This window comes from Pristiophorus japonicus, chromosome 3, assembly GCF_044704955.1.
Source record: "Pristiophorus japonicus isolate sPriJap1 chromosome 3, sPriJap1.hap1, whole genome shotgun sequence".
Taxonomy (NCBI): Eukaryota; Metazoa; Chordata; class Chondrichthyes; family Pristiophoridae; genus Pristiophorus; species Pristiophorus japonicus.
Window position 1 is genome coordinate 115,052,432 of NC_091979.1, and position 27,414 is coordinate 115,079,845.

Sequence of the window (27,414 nt, forward strand, 5' to 3'; positions counted from 1 at the left end):
CAGAGTGTGACGGAGCTGCGTTCGTTCCTGGGTCTTCTCAGCTATTTCGGTAACTTTATATCTAGTTTGAGCACATTGCTAGAGCCCTTGCACATGTTGCTGAGAAAGGGTAACGACTGGGTTTGGGGCAAATCTCAAGACAGAGCCTTTGAGAAGGCCAGGAACCTGCTATGGTCCAATAAATTACTGGTACACTATGGCCCATGTAAGCGGTTAGTGCTGGCCTGCGATGCCTCATCATATGGGGTCGGTTGTGTGCTCCAGCAAGCCAATGTATCAGGAAAACTCCAACCAGTTGCATACACATCCAGAAGTCTGTCTAAGGCTGAAAGAGCCTACAGTATGGTAGAGAAAGAGGCTTTAGCATGCGTATATGGGGTTAGGAAAATGCATCAATACCTGTTTAGACTTCGGTTTGAGCTTGAAACAGACCACAAAACGCTAATTTCATTGTTTTCTGAGAGCAAAGGTATAAACACCAATGCCTCATCCTGCATCCAAAGATGGGCATTGACAGTATCCGCTTATGATTTCATCTGCCACAGACCAGGCACTGAAAACTGTGCTGATGCACTTCGTCGGCTACCATTGCCCACAACCGGGCTAGTCATGGATGCATTCGAGAGCGAGGAGTCGCCCATCACGGCTCGCCAAATTAGGACCAGGACCAGCCAGGATCCTGTACTGTCAAGGTGTGACCTAAATGGAAATTGGTCTGACATTCCCAGGGAAATGCTGGATGAAATTAAGCCTTATAGTCGCCGCAAAGATGAATTGTCTATTCAGTCTGATTGTTTGTTATTGGGTAATCGTGTTGTTATGCCAAAAAAAGACAGGCAAACTTTTGTGCGAGATTTACACAGTACCCACCCAGGCATTGTCATGATGAAAGCCATTACCAGGTCTCACGTTTGGTGGCCCGGTATTGACTCGGGCTTGAAGTCATGCGTGCATCAGTGCAACACTTGCATGCAACTGAGTAATGCACCTGTGGAGGCTCCGCTGAGTCTGTGGTCATGGCCCTCCAAACCGTGGTCAAGGATCCACATAGTATTTGCCGGCCCCTTTCTCGGCAAAATATTTTTAGTGGTAGTGGACGCTTACTCCAAATGGATTGAATGTGTAATCATGTCATCCAGCATGTCCACAGCCACTATTGAAAGCCCCCGGGCCATGTTCGCCATCCATGGCCTGCCCGACGTCCTTGTCAGCGACAACGGACCGTGTTTCACCAGTTCGGAGTTCCACGAGTTTATGACCCATAATAGCATCAAGCATGTCAGGTCTGCCCCTTTCAAACCCACGCCTAAAGGTCAAGCGGAGCGGGCTGTCCAAATCATTAAGCAGAGCCTAAAACACGTGACTCACGGCTCCTGACTCACAACTCTCGGCTCGCTTGTCCCGCATTCTGCTCAGTTACCGGACAAGACCCCACTCGCTCACCAGGGTCCCTCCTGCCGAGCTGTTAATGAAGAGAGGCCTCAAAACCAGGCTCCCCCTTGTACACCCAGATCTCAATGATCATATCGAATCCAGAAGGCAACTGCAGCAATGGTACCATGATCGCGCGGCCGTATCACGTGATTGCTGTTCATGACCCTGTGTTTGTCCTGAATTATGGTCATGGTCCAAAGTGGGTTGCTGACACGGTTTTGGCCAAGGAGGGGAACAGGGTTTTGTAGTCAAACTGTTAAATGGCCAAATATGCAAGAGGCACATCGACCAAACCAAACTAGGATTCACAGACAACCCAGAACAAATTGAAGATGACATCATCATCGATCAACCAACACACATCCAACCATCAGTTGACCCTTGTGTCATTCACGAACACGAACCTACCATCCCCAACAGTCCTGTCAGACTGACTGCTCCACAATGCAGCAATGGTCCTACTAACTCACCCAAACTTGGGTTCGAACTGAGAAGATCAGACAGGGAGCGGAAGGCCCCGGACCGTCTCAACTTGTAAATACAACCTGTACCAAGGACTTTGGGGGGAATAATGTTTTGTATGTTAACTGGGTTTTACCTGCCACTGGAGGGTGCGACTGTCGGAGTCCTAATGGTCACTGGTAGACACGTGCAAGCCGTGTATATAATGTTGGCAGCCATGTTGAATCCTCACTTTGAGAATAAATAAACTGGAGTAAGGTCATGCCTGAACTAGCTCGCCATACTTAGCCTCGTGGAGTTATTCGATACTTAACACAAAGCAACATTACAGGCGGCTCAAGGCTGAGGTCCAATAAAAAACCCAGGACCTAAAGAACAGGTGGTGGATGGAGAAAGCACAGGAGATACAACAACTGGCCGACAGCCATGATGTGCGAGGTTTCTTCATCGCAGTCAAGGCCACCTATGGCCCAAACTCCCAAAGCCCCACCCCACTGCTGGACAAGAATGGGGAAAAATTCATCAAGGACACCGAGGCAGTCAGGGCCCGCTGGAAGGAGCACTTCGAAGATCTCCTTAATCAAGACTCTGCTTTTGACTCGAGTGTTCTCGACTCCATCCCGCAGCATGCGACCCACCACCACCTCAGTGAAACCTCAACGCTGCATGAAGTAGGAAAAGCCATAAGACAGCTCAAGAATCCCTGCTGAGGCACTAAAGTATGGCGGAGAGGTGCTGTTGGCGCGGATACATGTTCTCATCTCTCTTATCTGGAGGGAGGAGAGCATGCCGGGAGATCTCAGAGATGCAGTGATCGTGACCATCTTTAAAAAAGGGGGACAAGTCCGACTGTGGCAACTATAGGGGAATCTCCCTGCTATCAGCCACTGGGAAAGTTGTCGCTCGAGTCCTCCTCAACCGTCTTCTCCCTGTGGCCGAGGAGCTCCTCCCAGAGTCACAGTGAGGATTTCCTCCTATACGGGACAAAACAGACATGATCTTTGCAGTGCGACAGCTGCAGGAAAAATGCAGGGAGCAGCGCAGCCCTTATACATGGCCTTCTTTGCCATTACAAAGGCCTTTGACACTGTCAACCGCGAGGGTCTATGGAGCGTCCTCCCCCAAAAGTTCGTCAGCATCCTCTGCCTGCTCCACGACGACATGCAGGCCATCATCCTTACCAATGGATCTATTACAGACCCAATCCACATCCGGACCGGGGTCAAACAAGACTGCGTCATTGCCCCAACCTCCTTCTCAATCTTCCTCACTGCCATGCTCGACCACACAGTCAACAAGCTCCCTGCTGGGGTGGAACTAAACTACAGAACCAGTGGGAAACTGTTCAACCTTCGCCGTCTCCAGGCCAGGGCCAAGACCACCCCAACCTCTGTCGTCGAGCTACAATATGCAGACGACGTCTGCGTCTGCGCACATTCAGAGGTTGAACTCCAGGATATTGTCGACGTATTTACTGAGGCATACGAAAGCATGAGCCTTACGCTAACCATCTATAAGACAAAGATCCTCAACCAGCCCATCCTTGCCGCACAGCACTGCACCCCAGTCATCAAGATCCACGGTGTGGCCCTGGACAACGTGAACCATTTCCCATACCTCGGGAGCCTCTTATCAACAAAAGCAGACATTGATGAGGAGATTCAACACCGCCTCCAGTGCGCCAGTGCAGCCTTCGGCCACCTGAGGAAAAGAGTGTTCGAAGACCAGGCCTTCAAATCTACCACCAAGCTCATGGTCTACAGGGCTGTAGTAATACCCGCCCTCCTGTATGGCTCAGAGACATGGACCATGTACAGTAGACACCTCAAGTCGCTGGAGAAATACCACCAACGATGTCTCCACAAGATCTACAAATCCCCTGGGAGAACAGACGCACCAACATTAGCATCCTCGACCAGGTCAACATCCCCAGCGTTGAAGCACTGACCACACTTGATAAGCTCCGCTGGGCAGGCCACATTGTCCGCATGCCAGACAGGAGACACCCAAAGCAAGCGCTCTACTCAGAATTCCTTCACGGCAAACGAGCCAAAGGTGGGCAGAGGAAATGTTACAAGGACACCTCAAAGCCTCCCTGATAAAGTGCAACATCCCCACCGACACCTGGGAGTCCCTGGCCATAGATCGCCCTAAGTGGAGGAAGTGCATTCGGGTAGGCGCTGAGCGCCTCGAGTCTCTTCGCCGAATGCATGCGGAAAACAAGCACAGGCAGCGAAAAGAACATGCAGCAAACCTGTCCCACCCTCCCTTACCTTCAGCGACTGTCTGTCCCACCTGTGCCAGGGACTGTGGCTCTCGTATTGGACTAATCAGCCACCTAAGGACTCATTCTAAAAGTGGAAGCAAGTCTTCCTCAATTCCGAGGGACTACCTATGATGATGAAACTTAAAAAATCTCACATTTTTAAAATAAAAATGTAGGTTATTGTAATGCTGTACTAAAGGCATAAAGGGAGAGCATAGCTGTCTGAACTCTACCGGTGAGTCAGCACTCCCGACCTCCCCTTTAACTTCTGCCGCGCGACCTGCGAGGCCAACACTGACACCACTTGCAGCAGCCTCGCAGGGCACAGGACAATAAACACCGTGGGGCGGAAAGGGGTTGGTGCTCAGCTCTAATGGGTCGCCACGCACGGTGATGACATCATCGGCGGTTGCACGGTGGCCCGGGGTGCTACCGGCGGGGTACACCGCAACCTGGCAGCGCCTCCGCTAACTCCTGAGCAATTTCACGGGAGACGGTATCCCCCCCGCTTCCCACCCACCAGGACAAAAGTGTTTTGTGTCCCCAGAGGCGTTGATGGGCGTCGCAAAAAGGGGCAATTTCGACCCCAAAGACCCAATTATTCTGGTACTTTCTGTGCTTCATAAAAGTCATCACTTGCTGTGGTATGGGGCTTTAGGGATTAGAAATGGCACCAGAAACTTACCCACCTACGTTTATATCAATGACAGCCTGGAATAACTTTAATGAATTAGTCATATATTATGCTGCAGTTTGTCATGCTTTAAAATGTTCTATTTTGACATTAAGTAAATGGCAAACCCACAGCTCTCTGAAGGGTGATTCATGCTGATCATTATCTGCAGCAGAATTCCTGCAGAGATTTCCATTATTGTCTGTTCCATAAATTCTCTTCATCTGTGATAAATCTAAAGCAATCTTTTTAGAAGGGTAGAGTGAGCTAAATTAAAAACCTTTAAAAGCTTTCCACCAGTGGAAAATTACCTGAGTTTAGAACATAATTAACCATTTAACGGCTAACCTGTAGCGTCACCTTTTTCATTGAGCTTGAACACAAATCAAATGCATTGTACTGAAAGCATCAGTTAAAGCCACTGCAAATTACAGTATTACACAATTGTATAGAATTTTATCTCTGTCTGAAATGGATGCTAAGTAATAGAGCAGCAAGCTACTAGTAAATGATCAATATTAAAAAGCCCAAAATGACCATTTAAATTGATCAATAAGTAGATGCTTTTCAGTTGAACAAATACTGTTTCATTTTCACTTTTCTCCCCACCCCCCATGCATTTTAGGATGTTGAGGCCAATACAGTAAGACTTAAAGAACATGGGCAAGACGTGTTGGTTTTGCAGAAGATCCCAACGGGTAGCAGAGCATCCAATCAGGGAAGTACACAGACACAATACAAGTAGGTTTCCCATACCATTACATTCTGTGATGCTTGAGATCTAATATGGGTACTTCTGTGGCATGGCTTATTCAAGCATCGATGAGTGCTGCTGTAGAGGTGTGAGAAACCGTTTCAATTCATCACTGTGCCTCAGTTTCACCATCATGGGAAGGGAGTGGGGAACAGCGCAGTGAGAATGGAATAAAGGTAGTTTAAAATGACAGTCTGTTTTCTTACCATGCCACTCCAAAGCACTTACTGCACCGTTTCAAAATAGATTGTGGCATTTGAGTGGGATAGCCGCAGTCAGTGTGTAATAGGAGGATGTCATTCCATCAAAAGTGATTAAAATATGATAAATTATCGTCTTGAATTTGACACCTTGCACTTTTCACCTAGACCAGGATTTTTCAATCATTACTTTGAATTAGTACTACTTTTGAAGTCATTCTGGCAGTAACCAGTTTTATACTGAACTAACAAATTAAATTCAGCTAATTACAGTCTAAGCCAACATCTTGATTTTTTTAAATTATCTTGATAATCTATTTAGCCCTTTTAAGGGGAAGTTAATTAGAAAGTCCATTGTAATTTAACTACATTTTCTGTGATTAATCAAGTCATCCTTTCATCCCTCCAGATACACTGTGATGTCAGGAACTCCTGAAAAAATATTAGAACACTGTCTGGAAACTATACGCCTTGATTTGCCTACTAATGAAACAACAGGTTCGATCTTTAACATAAAGAATACATTCATTTTACAGTTTACAGTACTGCTTTTAAATCTCGCCTTAATGTAGGGATATGGTCAGGATTTCTGATTTTCTCAGTACCATAGTTACAGGGAGGTAGATTTTATGATTAAATAAATTAAAGTCCATTGTTGTATGGAAATTGCTGTGTCTATTTAAAAATCCACTAAAGCTATCATCTCATGATTCTTTTCTTCCTGTCTGAATTCTCATTCTTTTCATTTATTATTAGATCTTTCATCTAAGTAATATATTCTTTTTTGTTTGAATGATACATCTAAGTTAAATACTGTGGACACTGTGTATTCGCTTCAGTTTGGCTCAGTTGCTAGTACTCTTGCTTCTGAGGCTGAAGGTTGAAGATTCAAGCACCATTTAAGGGACTTAGGCACATAATGTAGATTTACATAGCATTGCCAGATGTTCTTGTGGTGTATGAAATTGATACAATGAACTTCGTACTGTGAGCCAGTAACTAGGTGTAACCTGGTCAGTCTTTAATGGCTTCCAGAAGTGAAGATACAAAGGTGAAGTTCAGGTTATATGCCGGGCCCAGCACGAGTGTACCTATGACCCTAGGACCTCCGACGGTAGTGCCCCCTATTGGTGGGCAGACCGTATGTACATCATCATCATAGGCAGTCCCTCGGGATCGAGGAAGACTTGCTTCCACTCCTGAAGTGAGTTCTTTGGTGGCTGAACAGTCCAATACGAGAGCCACAGACTCTGTCACAAGTGGGACAGATAGTTGATGAGGGAAAGGGTGGATGGGATTGGTTTTCCGCATGCTCTTTCCACTGTCTGCGCTTGATTTCTGCATGCTCTCGGCGTTGAGACTCAAGGTGCTCAGCGCCCTCTCGGATGCACTTCCTCTACTTAGGGCAGTCTTGGGCCAGGGATTCCCAGGTGTCAGTGGGGATATTGCACTTTATCAGGGAGGCTTTGAGGGTGTCCTTGTAGCGTTTCCGCTGCCCACCTTTGGCTCGTTTGCCATGAAGGAGCTCCGAGTAGAGCACTTGCTTTGGGAGTCTCGTGTCTGGCATGCGGACTATGTGGCCTGCCCAGCGGAGCTGATCGAATATGGTCAGTGTTTCAATGCTGGAGATGTTAGCCTGAGTGAGGACGCTGATGTTGGTGTGCCTGTCCTCCCAGGGGATTTGCAGGATCTTGCGGAGACATCATTGGTGATATTTCTCCAGCAACTTGAGGTGTCTACTGTACATGGTCCATGTCTCTGAGCCATACAGGAGGGCAGGTATTACTACATGATCTTGTAGACCATGATCTTGGTGGCAGTTTGGAGGACCTGGTCTTCAAACACTCTTTTCCTCAGGCGACCAAGACTATACTGGCGCACTGGAGGCGGTGTTGGATCTCGTCGTTAATGCCTGCTCTTGTTGATAGGAGGCTCCCGAGATATGGGAAGTGGTCCATGGTGTCCAGGGCCGCGCCGTGGATCTTGATGGCTGGGAGGGCAGTGCTGTGCGGTGAGGACAGGTTGGTGGAGGATCATTGTCTTACGGATGTTTTTTGTACGTCTCAGTAAATACGTTGACTATGTCCTGGAGTGCGGCCTCTGTATGTGCACAAACGCAGGCGTCGTATGTACATACCCCCAGTTCTTGGCACAAGTCCATATTACAAGTTCAGACGGTCTGGAGCCCTGGTTGACCGTCTCAGTACAATCCCAGTGCTTTCCGAGTCTCTCATGACTTGGGGCTGGGCGTTGACCACAGTGGGTTTTTCTGATGGCTGGACGTGAGTTGGTTGGTCGTCTAAGCTCGCGGTGTCTTCTTCCAGCTGTTCCGGTTCGTCAGTGTGTCTTAGTTTGATTTGATCAATGTGTTTCCTGCACATCTGCCCATTCTTGAGCTTAACCATATACACAAGGTTACCCTCCTTATCCGTAACATTGCCCGGGAGCCACTTGGGCCCTTGACCATGGTTAAGTACATACACTGGGTCATTTACAGATATGTCGTGTGACACTGCGGCGTGGTCGTGATACCACTGCTGGTGTTGACGTCAGGTTTCGACATGATTGTTAAGGTCAGGATGGACTAGAGAGAGCCTGGTTTTGAGGCCTCTCCATCAATAGTTCCGCAGGCGGGACCCCGGTGAGCATGTGTGGCCTTGTCCTGTAACAGCAGTATGCATGACAAGCGTGTCTGCAAGAACTGTGAGTTACGCGTTTCAGGTTCAGCTTGATGGTTTGAACTGCCCGCTCCACTTGACCATTGGATGCGGGTTTGAACGGGGCTGACCTCACGTGTTTTATGCCGTTGCGTTTCATGAACTCTTGAAACTCCAGGCTCGTGAAACAACGATGTCTGGCAGACCATGTGTGGCAAACATGGCTCTCAGGTTCTCAATGGTGGCAGTGGAAGTGCTGGATAATATGATCACACATTCTATCCATTTGGAGTATGCATCCACCACCACAAAAAACATTTTACCGAGGAAGGGGCCCGCAAAGTCGACGTGGATTCTAGACCACGATTTGGATGGCCATGACCACAGACTGAGCGGAACTTCCTTTGGGGCATTGCTTAACTGCATGCAAGTGCTGTACTGATGCACGCAGGACTCTAAGTCCAAGTCAATGCCAGGCCACCAAACCTGGGACCTGGCGATGGCCATCATCATGACAATACCGGATGCGTACTATATAACTCCCGTACAAATCTCGCTCTGCCTTTCTTGAGCATTACAACAGGATTACCCCACAGTAAACAGTCAGACTGGATGGAAAGCTCATCTTTGCGATGGCTGTACGGTTTGGTTTCATCACCCATTTCCTTGGGGATGGTCGACCAGTCCCCGTTAAGACCATAACGTTTTACAACCGATAAGGTCGGATCCTTGCTGGTCCAGGTCTTAACTTGTTGAGCAGTGACAGGTGACCCTTCACTCTCAAAGGCATCCATGACCATGAGTAGTTCTGCGGGCATTGGCGTTTCCACCTCCGGTGTGGGCAACGGTAACTGGCTCAATGCATCAGCGCAGTTGTCGGTGCCTGGTCTATGGCGAATGACATAATCATAGGCAGATAATGTCAGCGCCCACCTCTGGATGCGATGCGGGACAACGCGTTGGTATTGATACCTTTATGTTCCGAGAACAACGATATAAGCGGCTTGTGATTGGTTTCCAGCTCGAAGCGAAGCCCAAACAGGTACTGGTGCATTTTTTTTTACCCCATAAACACATGCTAAAGCCTCTTTCTCAACCATGCCGTAAGCTCTTTCCGCCTTGGACAAGCTTCGAGACGTGTATGCAACTGGTTATAGTTTGCCTGACTCATTGGCTTGCTGGAGTACGCAGCCGACCCCATAGGACGACACAGCACAGGTCAAAACTAGACGCTTGCATGGATCATACAGTACCAGTAGCTTGTGGGAACACAACAGATTTCTAGCCTTCTCAAAGGCTCTGTCTTGAAGTTCAACCTACACCCAGTCGTCTCCTTTCCTGAGCAGCTTGTGCAAAGGCTCTAATACTGTGCTCAATTTGGGTAAGAAGTTACCGAAGTAGTTGACTTGAGAAGACCCAGGAACGAACGCTGCTCTGTCACATTCTGGGGCCTGGGCACATTTTTGATGGCCTCTGTTTTCGCGTCTGTAGCTTGATTCCATCTGCAGCAATGTTTCGTTCCAGGAATTCGACCTCTGGTGCCATGAAAACGCACTTCGAACATTTCAGCCTGAGCCCCACTTTGTCCAGATGACGCAGAACCTCTTCCAGATTGTGCAGGTGCTCGGCGGTGTCACGACCTGTGACTAGGATGTTGTCTTGGAATACCACGGTCCTGGGGACGATTTCAATAGGCTCTCCATGTTTCTCTGAAATATGGCTGCTGCCGAACGAATGCCAAAAGGGCATCTGTTGTAAATAAACAATCGTTTGTGCGTGTTGATGCACGTAAGTTTCTTTGATGATTCAACCAGTTCCTGTGTCGTGTAGACCGACGTTAGATCCAATTTGGTGAACTATTTTCCCCCGGCTAGCGTTGCAAACAGGTCATCAGCTTTCGGCAGGTACTGATCTTGTTTCGAAACTCGGTTGATCGTGACCTTGTAGTCTCCACAAATCCTGACTGTCGCTCTTTAACACCGGAACAATGGGACTGGCCCATTCATTAAATTCGACTGGTGAGATAACCCCCTCGCGTTGTAGCCTATCCAATTCGAGCTCAACCTTTTCTCTCATCATGTGCGGGACCGCCCTGGCTTTGTGATAGATGGGCCTTGTGTCTGGGCCTAGGTGAATCTGCACCTTGGTTCCCTTGAAGCTGCCGATACCCGGTTCAAACAGTGAGGGAAATTTGCTCAGCACTTGAGCACACAAATCATCATCCACTGATGACAAAGCTTTGATATCGTACCATTTCCATTTTATTTTCTTGAGCCAAGTCCTGCCGAATAAAGATGGGCCGTTGCCCAGAATAATCCATAATGGTAGATCATGAACTGCTCCCTCGTACGACACTCTTACTGTTGCACTACCAATCACTGGTATGAGCTCTTTGGTGTATGTACGCAACTTCGCATTTATCGGACTCAGCTTGGGTCTCTCTGCCTTGGTCTCCCACAGTTTTTCGAAAGTTCTCTGGCTCATTATCCGTGTCTAATTCCACGGATACCGGCACCCCGATTAATTTTACCTCCATCATTATCGGTTGGCTATACACTTCCTCCTCGGAGCTCTCAAATGCCTCGGGTTGCATCGCCAGATCCACGCTGAATTGATCATCATCCACGTGGTGTGTTGCAGCTCGCTTGCTCAGCTGCTGACACGTCCGCTGAAGATGCCCCGTCTTCGCACACCCTCTGCATACATACTGTTGAAACGGCACTGATGGGGTCGATGATTGCCCCCGCAACACCAATACGTTGAGCTCGGATTTGCGCCCGATGGCGGGCCTTGAGTGGCTCCCGTTCTCGCATACGCAGTCGATAGGCCCTCGATGGCAAACTTTGAGCGGCTCCCGGTCTTGCAGACGCAGTCGAGTAGGCCCTACCATGTGCAGCTCTGCCGGCCGTCGATACAATTTTCTACACAGTACTTGCCATAGCGTTCCTGTTTTGTCGCAATATCTGCTTCATGCTTTTCTGCATGGACGTGCAAGTCAGACCGATGGTGATGACCTCGCTGAGGTCCGGCGTCTCCGCAGCCAGCAGCTTACTTAAGATTGCCTCGTGGTTGACCCCGATCATGAAAAAGTCACACAGCATGTCTTCCAATGCAGGCCCAAATTTGCAAGGCCCTGCAAGACGTCTCAGGTCTGCACCAAATGCCGCTACGTCCTGGCCTTCAGGACGAACGTGCGTATAGAAGCGATATCTGGATATGAGGATTCGTTCCGTGGGTTTAACTAGAGCACACAGTTCCTTGTAATCCTTTTCTATAGGAAGAGTGGGTGAGGGCAGATTCTTGATGAGTGCGAGGATCGTGGGGCCACAAACGGTGAGAAGAACTGCCCTGCGCTTCTCTGCATCTTCGTCTTTGTTTAGGTCGTTTGCCACGAAATACTGGTCAAGACGATCCGTGAAATCTCCCCAATTCTCTCCCTCATTGAATCTCTCGAGAATTCCAAATGTACTCGATCGTGGTGTGCTCGCCATACTTTTGCGTGGGTTCGGTATTTGCCTCGTCGCCAGTTGTACTGTATGAAATGATACAAAGAACTCCGTACTGTGAGCCAGTGACTAGGCGTAACCTGGTCAGTCTTTAATGGCTTCCAGAAGAGAAGATACAAAGGTGAAGTTCAGGTTATATACCGGGCCCAGCACGAGTGTACCTCTGACCCTAGGACCTCTGACGGTAGTGCCCCCTGTTGGTGGGCAGACCGTATGTACATACATTACAGTTCTGTCCTTTGGATGAAAAAAATAGAACCAAGTCCAATTTGCCTGTTCTGATGTTTGTGTGAACATTAAAGATGGCACTATTTGAATAAGAGCAGGGCCAGTATTCCTCTCTTAAACAAGAATACCAAAAACCAATTAACTGTTCATTTGTCTTATTGATCTTGTGATCACACTGTGTAACAAAAATGGCTGCTACATTTGCTTACACAAATGTCACTACATTCGAAAGTAATTTACTACATGTGAAGCAGTGAGATATGATAAAGTGCTGTATAAATACAAATCCTTCTGTTATTTTAAATAATTTGTTTCTCTTCTACTTTGGTCCTGTACTGAGAGCATTGTTTTTGACACTTTATAATCAACATCCCTTCCTACCTTTTGTTAATGAGCCTGTTAGTTGACTTAGCAGTTTTCAGTGACATCATCTGGGGATACTTTAAGCTTGGCTCACTTGTTAGCTCTCTCATCTGAGTCACAAAGTTATGGCTTCAAATCCCACTCCAGGCTGGTAAATGGGATACGGTAGCGCATAGTGGTTCTGTTACTGGATTAGTAATCCAGAGGCCTGGACTAATGATCTGGAGGCATGAGTTCAAATGTCACCCCACCACGGCAACTGGGGATTTTAAATGCAATTAAATATATTACAGGTGGGGCGTCCGAAATCTGGAAACATCGGGACCAAGGCCGTTCCGGATTTCGGAACGTCTTTCCGATGTCCCGAATCCGGAAACGCCCGAGCTGAGGTTCGGGTATTTCCGAATTTCGGAACGTCTTTCCTAGGGTCCAAGGTCAGCCGGCCGAGGCGGGTGAGAGGTCGGGAGGTCGGAGTTCGGACGGCTGAGGCAGGGGGAGGTCGGGCAGCCAGAGGTTGGGCGGCCGGAGGCCGGGCGGCCAAGGCGGCTGGAGTTCAGGCAGTCGAGGTGAGGGGAGGTCGGGTGGCCGAGGCAGGGGGCCGAGGTGGGGGGAGGTCAGGCGGGGGAGGTCAAGCGGCCAAGGTCAGGCGGCCTATGCAGGGGGAGGTCGGGCGGCCGGAGTTCGGGCGGCCGAGGCATGGGGGGGGGGGAGGTTGGGCTTCCGAGGCAGCTGGAGTTCGGGCAGCCAAGGTCGGGCAGCCGAGAAGGGGGGTTGGGTCGGGCAGCCGGAGATCGGGCAACCGAGACGGGGTGGGGGGAGTGGGGGGAGGGGGCCGAGATTGAGGGGGAGAATTGGGCAGCCAAGGCAGGGGAGTCTGGCGGCGGGTCCAGATTTCGGAACATTTTCCAATTTCCAGATGACCCCGCCACGGATCGGCCCAGTGTCCGGATTCCGGAACATTCTGAATTTCGAAACTCTGGATTTCGGCTGCTCAATCTGTACTTATCAGTAATGGTGACCACAAAACTACTGGATTGTCATAAAAACCCATCTGGTTCACTAATGGCCTTTAGGGTAGGAAATCTGCCTTACCCGGTCTGACCTATATGTGACGGCTGACCAGCAGCAATGTGGTTGACTCTTAACTGCCCTCTGAAATGGCCTAGCAAGTCACTCAGTTATAGAAGGTGGCTCACCATCATCTTCTCGCTCAGTCTTAAAGGGAGAAATTTGATAGAAGAGAGGAAAAATAAAAATCAGTTATAAAGTCAATTGTATTCTGTCCTCAAACATACTTTTATAAAGAAATAATATGTTCCAAGAAGTATAAAATCTAATTGCTTATCATAGAGATCGGAAATGGAAAAGGTATTTTAATTTTCTACCCTTTTTCTTTTAGGTATTTTTATTTTCTTTCCTTCTTTAGATGTCCCCACACCATGGTCCCTGGCTGAGAGGATGGGTTAGGGTGAGCACATGTCTGTTCACAGCTTCTGCCAGTGCACAATTGTTCCAGCCACTTGTAGATACACTGGAGCAGCCCAGCAAGACTTTCTTGTTTCCCATTATTCTATTGTGAAGCTCCTCTCCTGCATGTGAAATTTTTCCTAATTTCACAGTTGTTATTGGGAATTCCTGACAAGGGGAATTGTGAGCATAAACCGTTATCCTCTCACTCCACGGTATAGCTTGTTGGAGCATCACTAATTCCCAAATAAACACATGTTTGAACCCATTGGATTTTTACCTTGTTAATAGCTTTTATTCCTTAATGATGCTTAAACTGGCTCTTGATTCATCCTATATAAGCTAATCCAGCTTGATCATCAGCAACAACCAAACATACTAATGATTCAACCCATTCATCGCTTGGTTTATTCCTAGGATTAAACAATGACTTTTTGATGTACGACTAATAACTACTTATTACAATACTTCTGCATAGTTAAGGATAAGGTAATCATCAAATTAGTTATCACAAACAAAACAATAACAGTTTTGGAATTATAGTAGCACAGTATTAACTGTGTTCAATTTAGCATACCATAACTTGATTACAGTATCGCAACCTCCAAACAACAGCTTGCCAACAACAATACAGCGCCTTTAACGTAGTAATCTTCACCGGAGCGTTATCAAATAGAATTTTATACCGAGCCACAAAAGGAGATATTAGGACAGGTGACCAAAAGCTTGGTCAAATAGTTAAGTTTTAAGGAGCATCTTAAAGGAGGACAGAGAGGTAGAGAGGTGGAGAGACTTCGGGAGGCAATTCCAGAGTATAGAACCAAGGCAGCTGAAGGCATGGCACAAGAGGCCAGAATCGGAGGAGCGCAGAGATTTGGAGGGCTGTAGGGCTGGAGGAGGTTAGAAAAGCTGAGGCCGTGGAGGGATTTGGAAACAAGGATTAGAATTTTAAAATTAAGAGGTTACCGGACCGGGGGCCAATGTAGAGCTGCAAGCACGGATGATTGGTGAACAAGACTTGGTGTAAGTTAGGATACGGGCAGGAAAGTTTTGGATGTATTCAAGTTTATGGAGGGTGGAAGATGGGAAGCTGGCCAGGAGAGCATTGGAATAGTCAAGTCTAGAGGTAGCTGAAGGCATGGATGGGGGTTTCAGCAGCAGATGAACTGAGGCAGTGCCATGTTACGAAGGTGGAAGTAGGCGGTCTTGGTGATGGATTGGATATGTGGTTGGAAACTTATCTCAAGGTCAGATAGCATGTTCATAAACGGTCTCAGCCTCAAACAGTGATTGGGGGAGGAATAAAATCGGTCTATCTCTCTAATCTCTGTAACCTCCTCCAGCTCTACAACCCTCCGAGAACTCTGCATTCCTCCAATTCTGGACCCTTGTGCATCCCCGAGTTCCTTCCTCCCTCCATTGACGGCTGTGCCTTCAACTGTCTAGGCCCTAAGCCTTAGAATTCCCGTCCTAAACCTATCTGCCTCTCCAACTCTCTCTCCTTTATAAGACACTTCTTAAACCTACCTCTTTGTCCAAGCTTTTGGTCACCTGTCCTAACGACCCAGATTTTCCTGTCAAACCAATGGTGAGGTTAATAGCGCTCACCGTTATTTATGTACAAATAGTACATCAACTATAAGGGAAGGGCAGATGCACAGTTAAATGTCTATCTAAATGTTGCTATCCAAGTTACGCTGCTCCATCATTAGCTCTGTGAAAATCGCAGCTCGCCATTGGCTCACCACTGAAATGCATTGAATGGCAAGAAGTTGTTGTATTTGTGCGGTAGATACAAACTTGCCACAGAATGTTAATCTTGTCCATTTCAGTATAAGTACCCTTTAAGGACTTGATAAGTATTAATAACAAACAAGATCTCTGGCACTTATAATTAACTATTACAAGTGTGGAGTCTTGTTCCTTCAGGTTTTAATTGTTGTTGGAGATTTAATAAAGGTCAAACTTAAAATTGTACTTTTTTTAACTTTTCCTTTGTCTCTTTTTTTTCTCTCACTCTTAATCCAATCTTTCTTTCCATCTCTTTATTTCTCTTTCTGTACCTGATTTGGCAATGAATTCACCCACTCTAATTTACACTTCCTTCTCAGTCCTTGCACTGTTAATTTCACAATCCTTCAATCTGATTGTTTAGGAGATACACAGTTGCTTGCCAAGTTCACTTAGGTCGCAGGTGCCTGGTTTCCCTCACTGCGATGTAAGCAACTTGCCATGCAATTTTTTTTAAAGCTAAACATGCAAGGGCCAGTCTAACTAACAGCAGATGCTGTTAGAGTTCCTGCTAGAACAAAATCTGGCACAATGTTTCCTTCTTTGGTTTCGTATCACTTTTTACTACATTAAAGGCGCTATATAAATGTGAGTTCAGGAGCCATGTATGACATAGGACTCCAATTTGCATTTCTTAATGAGGCTTTCACCAGAGTCTACCACTAAAACTAGTGGTAAAATAGGAAATTGTTGGGAACGGAACGGGAAATGGGGCCGCTCCATTTTAACTGCTCCCCTGCTCTCTTCCCCACAGTTGGAGAGAGTTAAAATTCCTCCCTGTATGTATTTTTCGGAGGTGTACCTTTCAGAGGTGTTGTAGCACAACATTCCAACACTGGCAGAGGTTCAATGCCAGAGAAGTTGATTTAATAAGTGCTGAGAATATAATATTCGTATAAAGCAGCTCAATTTTGCTCCTAGCTTCTTAAAATTCAAGGATCTGGTTCCAATTTGTTCACATTTTGAATCTTTGTGTAAATACAAAGTTTTGGCATTAAATTCATTGAACTACATGTAGTTCTGGTGTACAACTGTGGGCTGATCACAATTGACTCCTTATGCAACAACCATGAAGTGGACAGTTTTCACAGGGCAAGAGATGATTATTTAAAAATGAATTACAGAAGGTTTCACAACATACAGTAGAATCAGAGTGTTTCTTCAATGCTGCTAAATTATTTTAATGAATTACATTTTCAGGATGAGCAGAGTTGGTTTCCAGATTGGGTTCCATGATATCATTTATTTTCAAAAGGAGGTTGATTATGAAAACGACTTCATTTTTTGTTTTCAGCTTTTTTGACAGACCCGTTCCTTGATGACTTTGTTCTGATGCATTGCATTTTTATGCAACACAGCCAGCTTTTCCCAGCCCTAATGGCTCAATATCCTTTTTTGTGTTTTTAAAAAATATATTCCAGTTCTCAGGTACTCTTTCCAAGGATTATAATGCTAATTGTTCAAAATAGAGTACTTTGCAGGATTTTTATATATATGATGGCAGTCATAGTTATTACTCAAATGTTTGAGACATTAAATTTGCAGAAAAGAATACAAATTACAGGTGAGTGCTGTGCACAAAATATCTGAGCCTTTGATTCTGACAATTATGTACAAGCTCTCAACATAATTGCAGCACCAAAAATAGATGTCAGTGCTAGTGTTAACCCACTCTATACTGGAATCATTTAGCAGCTCAAGTCTCTTGAACATGTTTTCTGTATTATATATTTGAAATTAAAAATGGGTTTTCTTCCCGCTGGTTAGTGACCTGGTTAAACCTGAAGGTTAAACTCTTACAGGGGAAGGTTAAATGCAAATATCATTTGACACTGCAATTCAAAGTCTTGACCTACAATCAAGAATACAATACACTGCTATTGTACTTACCAGGTCAGCATAGCCATTGGCTTGGACTTTGCAGTTGTAATGACGGCAAAACTGTCAGCGTTCACCATCATTACTTTGTGAAACTGACAGCAACTTCTGGCGTCTGCACATGTGCAGTTAAACACACAAATCCAGAAGTTGCTGTCAGTGATTCTTTGCTTCTCCACAGGGTGCACTGTTGAAGTTCCCGCAGATTGAAATCTTTAGAAATCACTTGAATTGATGTGAGCTTCCAATTTTTACGCTTTAATGTCGCTGTAAAAACAATGAAAAAGTTAAGCTTTGTTGAATGAGGTGCAACTGGGATTCTAACAGCGTACTAAGTCTTAACTACTGCTGAACAACCTCTCGTGCTTAAAAACACATTTTATATTTGTGGAATGTCAAATGTCTCCATAATGATTTTTTTTTAATCCATAGGTTCTAAATATAATTTTTTAGTTTGCTTGATATTTCAGTTTCTGTCAGAATCCCATGTGTATGTCCCAATCATTTTTTCACTCTCGGTAAAATGATTAAAACGTGAAGGATAATCCGTGCATTTTACTTCCTGGTTGCTGTCTGAGAATTCTTTAATGTGATTGGCTGCTTAGCCTGCTTGCTGATATTATTGTGGCTGCACGCTGGAGACCCTTAGACTTGGCGCCAGAATGAAATTAACATTGGGAAAGGTGAAATCCATCCCACAGAGATCGCTAGAACTTTGTGGGCAGCTTTTTTCGAGGTCAGCGCCGAGCACTGTCACTTCGCCGCTGACCTGCAAAATCCAGGCCATTATTTTTCATTATGAATATCTATTCACCTGTGCATTCTAGTCATCTTGACATAAGGCTGATTATTTTTTGTTTTGTTTTGTTTTCTAGGAAGAAAGGCAAATTAGCACAATACATTTTTGTTTATAATGTGCAGAATTCAAATGTTACCTCTTATGTTCTTTTCAAAGCCTGTTCAATGATGGCAGTGATAGTTTGTCAGAGAAACATTTAGATCCATCTGAGTTTGAGCCAGCAACAGTTGATGATTTTACGAACATAGATGATGCGAATTTCCTTAACACATGCGCACTTACCATGCAGAAGCATCGCAAGGCACAGAGCAGGAGAAAATGGACTATGCTCTCAATAACAAGAGACGGGTCATCCGCCTTGTCCTACAGTGGACAAATGTATATGCAGATCTCTTGCAGGAGGAAGAAACTGCTGTAGCATTTCTAGAAGTGAGTGATGTAACCGAAGATAAACCCAACTACAACATTTATATCATAATGGCAGCGCATTTAATTTCTGAATGATAAATAAAATTTGCATCAAAATTTCTTCACTTATTAAGAATTTCACAGTAATATTAATAACTTGCAGAATTTTATTTCCATATTTCGATAGACTGTAGAAATAAATGTCAAATTATATAGAAAGCATGTTTCCTATCTCCATTTCTGTCCAGCATGCTGCATTGACTGAAGAGATCATGGGGTCATTTTAAACTTGCCGCCACAGTGTAAAACCGGAGTTGCGGTTTGGGCATTCATTATAGAAACCGCCCAATTTTCCTTTCCATTGATGGATTAAGAACTGAAGGAATACAGTAACATTAATAAAATATTCTTAACTATTTCATGTTTAGATCTATTACATACAAAGATTGAATGAACTAATTGCCATTGCTTCCCTTACTCCGCGCTCAACATATTTGTCGAGAGCATATTCCCACTTTTGTAGTTCAAATGACTGCATTTACAGTGCACGCTAATAAAACACATGTCTGCATGATTACCATATATCCTTCGGCAAAAAAGAAAATCTTCACTTCAGACCTTATAATGTTGAATCTTCTTAAAAGAAGAGATGAATCTATTTTTACAAGGTAAGGTTTGTGTCAAATACCTTGTTATATGTTATAAATGAAATACTGAGCCTGTATGATGTACAATGGAGAGGAACCAAGTGCTTTCACACAGGAAGGCAGGAAAAATCAAAGGGAGAAGCACCTCTGGCCATTATTCTCTTCCTCCTAGTGGCTAATTTCAGAATGGCACAGGCAGAGAATCTGTTCTCCCAGCAAAGAATGGTTTAGGTCACGGATGCAATGCAAGGCAGCCAATACAGTCTTGCGTGCTATATCTATCATACTGTTTCTGATTCAATCATGCTTCTAGATCTTTACTTTGCAGACACCAGGTCTTGCACCAAACAAGAGCTATGATGGCTCTTTCCCCCAAGTAATTCGTAATAAATGCTATGGTATTAAGTCTACAGCAGCCACCACTTCATGGTTCCAAGCAGTTAACAGCAGATGCTCCTCCTTTAACCCCTACAACTAATAGTTCCCTCTTTCTGCATTTTGTACTCTAGTCTAATGACTAGGCCAACTGATGTTTATGGAAATTAATTTTATTTAGCTTATCTTTAAACTAAATGACTAAGGACCTTGTTTTGAGTTGTCTTTGAGATATCATTGCGAAGGTGTACAGTTGAACTTGTATCTTAAAGAAAAGCCCAGAAAGCCATTATACAGGCAAAAATCTCAATTGTTTTGCCTTAGAACCATTCAACTATTTTTTTTCTTTGTCTTTATTAGAAAATATAATTGGCCACATCCGTGCTCCCTAACAGCTGGCATCAACAGAGGCATGTAGATGACCATAGCTACCCTCTGGCATGAGCAAAATATAAATTCCAGAAAATTCTAGAAATATATTTGTTTCACAGTTTTAGCGTCCTTTCTTTTCTCTTTTGTTTCCCTTCCCTGCCTATAAACTTTGAATTCTATAATTGGTGAAGTATATGTGAGATCTATAATCCTACAATGGGTTAGCCATATAGCACAAACACAGTTAAACCAATAGTAACCTGTAATATCTTGAAACTCTAATTTTTGATTTGCATCTGCTTTACAGGTTAATCCTAGATGTTGTGCGTGTGTCTGTTTTTAGCGAGGAGGAGGGTAAAAGTATAGCCAAGTGATTTGTGAAGAATCTGGTTAGCCGTAGCATTTAAAAAATAATCACAGGGAATGAGAACACAGTTAAACACTAGATGGTGCACGTGTGTCAGCTGTGGAACAAACCTTACTCCAGTTACAAGCTGTAACTTTCGCTTCTTTAAAAGCAAGATTGTAGACAAAGAATTACCTGTTATATATTGGCAAATGTGAAGTCTGCAGTGTATTTTAACACAGTAACATTTCCGAGTTATCACTTTGGAGCACATTCCAATATATAGTGTTCTGTGTAATATATAATGCTTTATCATTTTTCAGCAAGTAGTGTTATGGCAGACAGCAATATATGGTAGACACCAATCTAAAGCATGTGATTGAATGAGTGATGTTCTCTCGTGAATTGATGAAAAGTGATTTATTTTATTCTTGTAATACAGGGAATATAATGGCTTGTACATAAGTAAAATTGAAGATAGATTATTTTACATGTTTACACATTGTCAACGTTTAAGCATCACCACTAATTCTCATTTCACAATACATATTGATAAATATACATTCATAATTTTTAAAGGGGGAACAGAAGTAGTGAAAAGAACATTCTTTGGATTTAAGCCAGGTGTTCTTTCATCTGCTTGAAATGAAAGTAGACAGATAGTTAAAATTCAACATTTTGCAGAGAAAAATCTTTGTCATAATAATTTCAAACTGAATTTATGCTGTTCAGCTGAAAATGCAATCATCTTCCCATAAAATATAAAAAATCACTACAATGTGTTAGTATAATTTTGAACATGATTCTTTGTTCATTAGTCCTTCAATTTTCTGGAAGAAGAGATTGAGTAATGTTAATAGACAACATTGTTAGTGATTATTGCATTTTAATTCATAACACTGTCATCAAATTGTGAAACACTGACATTGCAATAAGCCAAATGTCTTTTGCTGTCAACAGAAAGGAATATGATCTCTTTCTCTTCATTATCCAGCAATGCTTCCTAAAAATTACCAAGTACAAAGTCATAGGTTTAACATTTTGATTCTCTGATGTTGTAGGAGTTCTATGTGTCGGTGTCGGATGACTCACGGATGATTCCTGCTCTGAAGGAACAGCTACCAGAATTAGAGAAACTGGTTAAACAGAAGTAAGTATCTTATTCTAATTATTTATAATTAGCAAAGTTTATGTTTTATATAGCTTTAAATAATCCAAACTTTTGGACTTTATTTTTATTCAAAAACTCAAACATTTACAGCATCTTTTTATATATTTAAGTTTTGACAAAGGCTTGCAGTTTTCAAAAGCAGTTGTGAAAAAAATAACGCATTTACTTCAAAGCTAAAATTGCCAGACTTGTACTTTTTTCCATCAGATTTTCTGCCCCTGTCTACTTCAACCATTTTCTTTCCCAACACATTGGGCTGGATTTTGCTCTGAAATGCAAACGAATGACATCAGCTTGCACTTGCCTATAGACTTTCTATGGGCTTTTGCACCGCAAATTCCTGTCAGCCAAACAGTGCAGCACCCTCTATAGGGCATCTGGGACCTATGTGAATAGAACAAGCAACTTCCTGTCTCCTTAACCAATCAGATAAGAATCATTAATGAGCAGCACAGTGTCTGAACATAGGAACAGGAGTAGACCATTTAGCCTCATGAGCCTGTTTGCCATTCAGCGAGATCATGGATGATCTGTGACCTAATTCTATATACCCACCGTTGCCCCATATTCTTAATACCTTTTAGTTAACAACAATCTATCAATCTCAGATTAAAAATGACCTAGCATCAATTGCCATTTGTGGAAGAGAATTCTAAACTTCTACCACCCTTTACATGTAGAAATGTTTCCTAACTTCACTCCTTAAATGCCTGGCTCTAATTTTTAGACTATGCCTCCTAGTACTAAACTTCTCAAGCAGCGGAAATAGTTTCTCTCGAGATAACCTATCTGTTCCCATTAATATCTTGAAAATGTCGATCAAATTATCCTTCTAAATTCAAGGGACTAAAACCCTAGTTTGTGTAATCGCTCCTCATAATTAAACCTTTGGAGTCTAGGTATCATTCAGGTAAACCTACATTGCACTCCCTGCAAGGCCACTACATCCTTCCTATGGTGTGGTGTCCAGAACTGCTCACAGTACTCAAAGTGTGGTCTAACCAGAGCTTGGTGTAGCTGTAGCATAACTTCTACCCCCTTGTATTCCAATCCTCTAGATATAAAGGCCAGCATTCCATTAGTCTTTTTGATTATTTTCTGTACCTGTTCATGACATTTTAATGATTTATGTACATGGACCCCCCAAGTCTCTTTGGACCTCCACTGTTTTTAGCTTTTCACCATTTATAAAGTACTCTGTTCTAAAAAGATAAGACAGAAAGAAAAAGTTTTAAAAAAAAATTGATTTAACTTTTTTTTAAATCTCCAAAAATAATTAATATCTGAAAGAATAAGACACCACACTTGTTAACGTTAATTTTTAGTGTCAGAAATTTTTTTGGCAGTAATTCAGACTTACCACACTGTTAACAGGGTACTTACACTGGAATGGACAAGCCCTAAATTTAGTTCGTATCTTTGAGGTAAGTACAGGAATTCCACACCATTCAGTGTACTTGAATGGTGAGTCAGATGGTGAGATGCCATTTTTGGCAAGCTTATGGAAGAACGTCACATCTCAGGCAGAAACTACCGGATTTCAGCATTTAACTGCGCATGTGCGGTCGCTGGAAGTTGCTGTCTGATTTGCACGTAAATAACTATTAGCCCCACTATTATTTTTACAGAAAAATGCAGCCAATAATTGCTTCAGTGAGAAAGCCACAAATATACTGAAAACAGTGATTCCAATCTCACACTGAGCTAAGCATCCAAAGAGATATTTTCTATAGGCTGAAGCAGTTTATTTTTCTCGATGTGTGGAGACATTTGTCATTGAGGCATCTGTTGTAAGGGTTTTGCTCAGCAACTGTTGAAATTCATCATCAATCCAGTTGGTGTCAACCATAGAACCGCAGAATGAGCATCGTTGCTTTCTGTGTCAATAGGGCCTTCACTCACCATTGTAAAGACAGCATTTTAACTGAATTAGGACATTGGACTGGAGCATTTGTATATCATAAGCAGCATGTGTCATTCTGATAAGGTTGAAACCACATTAGAAGTAGATTTATCTTGATTCTAGCAAATTTTTTGAAGTAAGATCATTGTCATTCCTGACTACTTCTGAATAAATATAATAACACAATTGGAATGTTGAATTACAAAATGCAGATGAAACTTATTTTATTCCTCACATCCATCACAAATGATTTTTATATTGTCATCCCTTTATTAATAATAGTAATTATAACATACTGTGATTGGAGATCTGAGATTTGCCTTCCATGTAAAGTATACCGTGTCTAGAAATAACACAAAAGGCTAGACCCAATTAAAATAAACAGTTTTTTGCCTGCATTAAAATAGCAGACCAAGGAATGTCAAATCATCGCATTAAGTCCTGATCTGCTAATATTGCCAACAGTAACTTCTAGGCTAATGTGCAGTATGATTTTTACTGAAAATTCATATGCCCGCTTTATGCACATATATTTTGCCATCAACAGCAGTACGCTCCATCAAAATAAACTCTGCTGATTCACATTTCTTGACGCTGTAAACACTTGCCATTGTCAGCCACAATTTATTCTATAGTGATCTAAATGGCTGAAGTGTTCATGCACTCCTCTTATGGGCCAGTAATGTTGCTGGCCTGTATGATCTCTCCTTGGCCACTGGGGATGTTAGCACCCCCAGTAAAAAGCCATAAAGAGTGAATTAATAACAAATGCACTGTACAAAGATATGTATACTTCAGTTTTTTAAAATGTAGATCTGACCTAATGCTGTAGAAACCATCATCTGATATAAATGAGGCACAACCGCTTCCTGAAGCAGTTCTGCAATGTAAATCAATGTAAAGCAGTTTGGTAAATTGTTGACAGAGAGCTTAGAGGTTAACTGATTTGTGCAAAATGATTGAATTATATTTGTCTAATCAGTAAGACTGCATTTGTGGCCTCATAGATTTTCCTGCTATATTACAATTTTATGGTAATTAGATTCATTAAAATCTGCATCGGTATTGTGCAACCTTCTCATGCAGACCATTAATCACTTATTAAAGTACCACGCAATGGTGGAGATTGTACAGTTCTGACTGAGGACAGTGAGACTCAACATTATGTTGTGCCCTTGTATCAAGATATGGGGAATGCAGTCAAGCTTTGGACTTGCAGGAGTGTATATATAAAGTAATATATACAATTAGTATGCAATTTCTGTACCTTATCTCCTCCTCCTTCAATCACTTACCTGTAGCACACAATGTGTGTGCCTCACCTCAGTTGTATAGCCCTACCTGATAACCAATGCTGGAAGTTTCTGTTTCTTTTGGATTGCATTTAGTAGTCCTGCACCAGCTTAGGTTGAAGGTTATAACTTCTAAAAGCTATACTGTTTATGCTGCAAAGTAAAAATCTACAAATTATGTAAAGTGAAAACTAAAAATATTTTTGATAGGACCTATAGTCACAATCCAGCAGCTGAAAATCTGCTGAATGCAAATGCTGACTGACATCTTGACCCTACGCCCTTTTTCCTATTTTAGTCGGCAGAGGAGAGCTGAGACCAAGAGAGCAATAACACAGATGGATCAAATATTCCTGCAGAAACAGAATGCTCAAAATCTGATTTTAATCTTAAAACTATTGTTGATAGCAGCAAATATATTTTTGGAATGTTGCTGGGAAAAGGGGAGGGTACTTAAACACAGCCTGTGTGTAATGCCATTTTGAACACAAGAATTTAATTTGAAATACCTGTATTGAATGGTGAATTTTGTCACCTTGTGACATTCTGAAACACTCAAAATCAAATCAGGCACCAACTAGTCGGTTTCTGCTGTTTATAATGCCGGGAACACTGGTGAGAAAACAGAGAGTAGAAAAATGGTGATCTTAAAACACCTTCAAGTGGGTTTCAGAGCTGTCAATTTATTTATTTTTTAAAGTCATCAGATTTAATAATACAAGTAGTTGCTGATTATCTGTTTTGAGTAAACTCAGCAAGGGATTTCTCCAAGGGGCTTGGGGAGTATTAATATAGCCGTTTCTCCACCAATATCTGTCGAGGGCACCAGATGGCACTGTTTAATAAGGCACTAGCTTTTAACCATGAGATCCTTCTTTCCAATCCAACTCTGACAGATGGACAAGACTCCTTTCTCTGAATTCATGTCTGCTGGGAGCCTGAACGAGTGTCAGAGAACAAAGATGCCTTTTTGTTGCTAATTTATTACTTTTTTGGAGAGACAACATAGATAGAAATGTTGGAAAGAGGCTCCTTTTGCAGCAATGTTTCCCTCATACTGACCTTGGAAGCACTCCGTTTTATATTTGTAGGTTGGGTTCACAATTCCATTTTTAGCATAAATCCATTTAGTTAACAGAAAATCTAAGATCCATAACCATTACATCTGTTGACAAGTTCTAGAAGTAATGCAATATCCAGTACATTCTAGGAATCATTAAAGATGTTTCTTTGTATTTAAGGCTTTTCAATGGTTGCATTTATAGACTTGGTTTGAAACTTTTGAAGGTTCAGGAGCAACAAAGTTCTCCTGTCTTCCATTTGTGAAGACTATTATTATTTCTGATGTTGATTAAATACAAGTACAGATATATAGATTTAGTTGCATGTTTTCCCTTAATGCAAGGTATCACAGACTCATCTAAGGATTAATAATTCACTCACTTGTCACGTAATCAAGGCTAGCACTGACTCTGATGTGTTTATCGGCTAATACTGGAGAGTCATTGAAAATGTTGCATTCACACAGCAATTGTATGTTTACACATCCTCAGAAATATATATAGATTACTAGCTTTCTGTATCACCCACCATTCCCAGTTCACTGTCTCAGAGGATGGCTACATTTGGATTACATACAATGGCTCAATTTTCCCCAGTTATTTGCACTGTTTTTTGGTGCGCGCTGCTTTTTATGGTCTAAATTTAAAAATCCAAGTTTCCCCAACGATTGTGCACCAGTGTAACTCAGTTACGATTTTTTTTAGGTTAGTTTTTTTTTTAACCTCATTGGGCCGTAACCTGCCACCCGCGCCAATTCTGGCCATTTAAGCAAATTTGGCCAGCTCCGATTTACTCCAATTTTTCTTAGGACGGCGTATGTGACCTATGAGGAAAAACCTTCTGGGCAGTTAAGAAACTCGGCGCAGATAAGGAAATCAGCACAGCAGATGCACTTCCAGAGCCTAGGCAGCAGCAGCAGAGAGGAGAGGGAGAGAGGGCGGGGAGGCCTTTCGGGCAGAGTTTAGGAGCAGGTATCAGCACCGGCAGGGAAGAGAAGCCTTTCGGCTTGGGATAATAGCGGGTACCGGGAGGGAGGAGGCCCTTCAGCCTGGGATAGTAGCGGTTACCGGCGCCGGGAGGCCCTTCGGCCTGGGATAATAGTGGGTACCAGGAGGCGGAGGCCCTTCGACCTGGGATAGTAGCGGGTACCGGCACTGGAAGGCGCTTCGACCTGGGATAGTAGCGGGTACCAGGAGGCGGAGGCCCTTCGACCTGGGATAGTAGCGGGTACCAGCACTGGAAGGCCCTTCGGCCTGGGGTAGTAGCGGGTTCCGGCACTGGGAGGCCCTTCGGCCTGGGATAGTAGCGGGTACCGGCACTGGGAGGCCCTTCGGCCTGGGATAGTAGCAGGTACCGTTAC

General features: G+C 43.5%; 1 protein-coding gene across 2 annotated transcripts in view; it reads left to right on the forward strand.

Moving 5' to 3' along the window:
- rapgef4a (Rap guanine nucleotide exchange factor 4a) overlaps positions 1–27,414 on the forward strand; it is a 317,823-nt gene that overhangs the window by 217,242 nt on the left and 73,167 nt on the right. For both annotated transcript variants that reach the window (XM_070875728.1, XM_070875727.1), the window contains exons 11-15: positions 5,461–5,576; positions 6,199–6,287; positions 17,096–17,186; positions 18,757–18,907; positions 21,688–21,776. In XM_070875728.1, the coding sequence (XP_070731829.1) occupies positions 5,461–5,576; positions 6,199–6,287; positions 17,096–17,186; positions 18,757–18,907; positions 21,688–21,776 (536 nt within the window). The remainder of the gene's footprint in view (positions 1–5,460; positions 5,577–6,198; positions 6,288–17,095; positions 17,187–18,756; positions 18,908–21,687; positions 21,777–27,414) is intronic.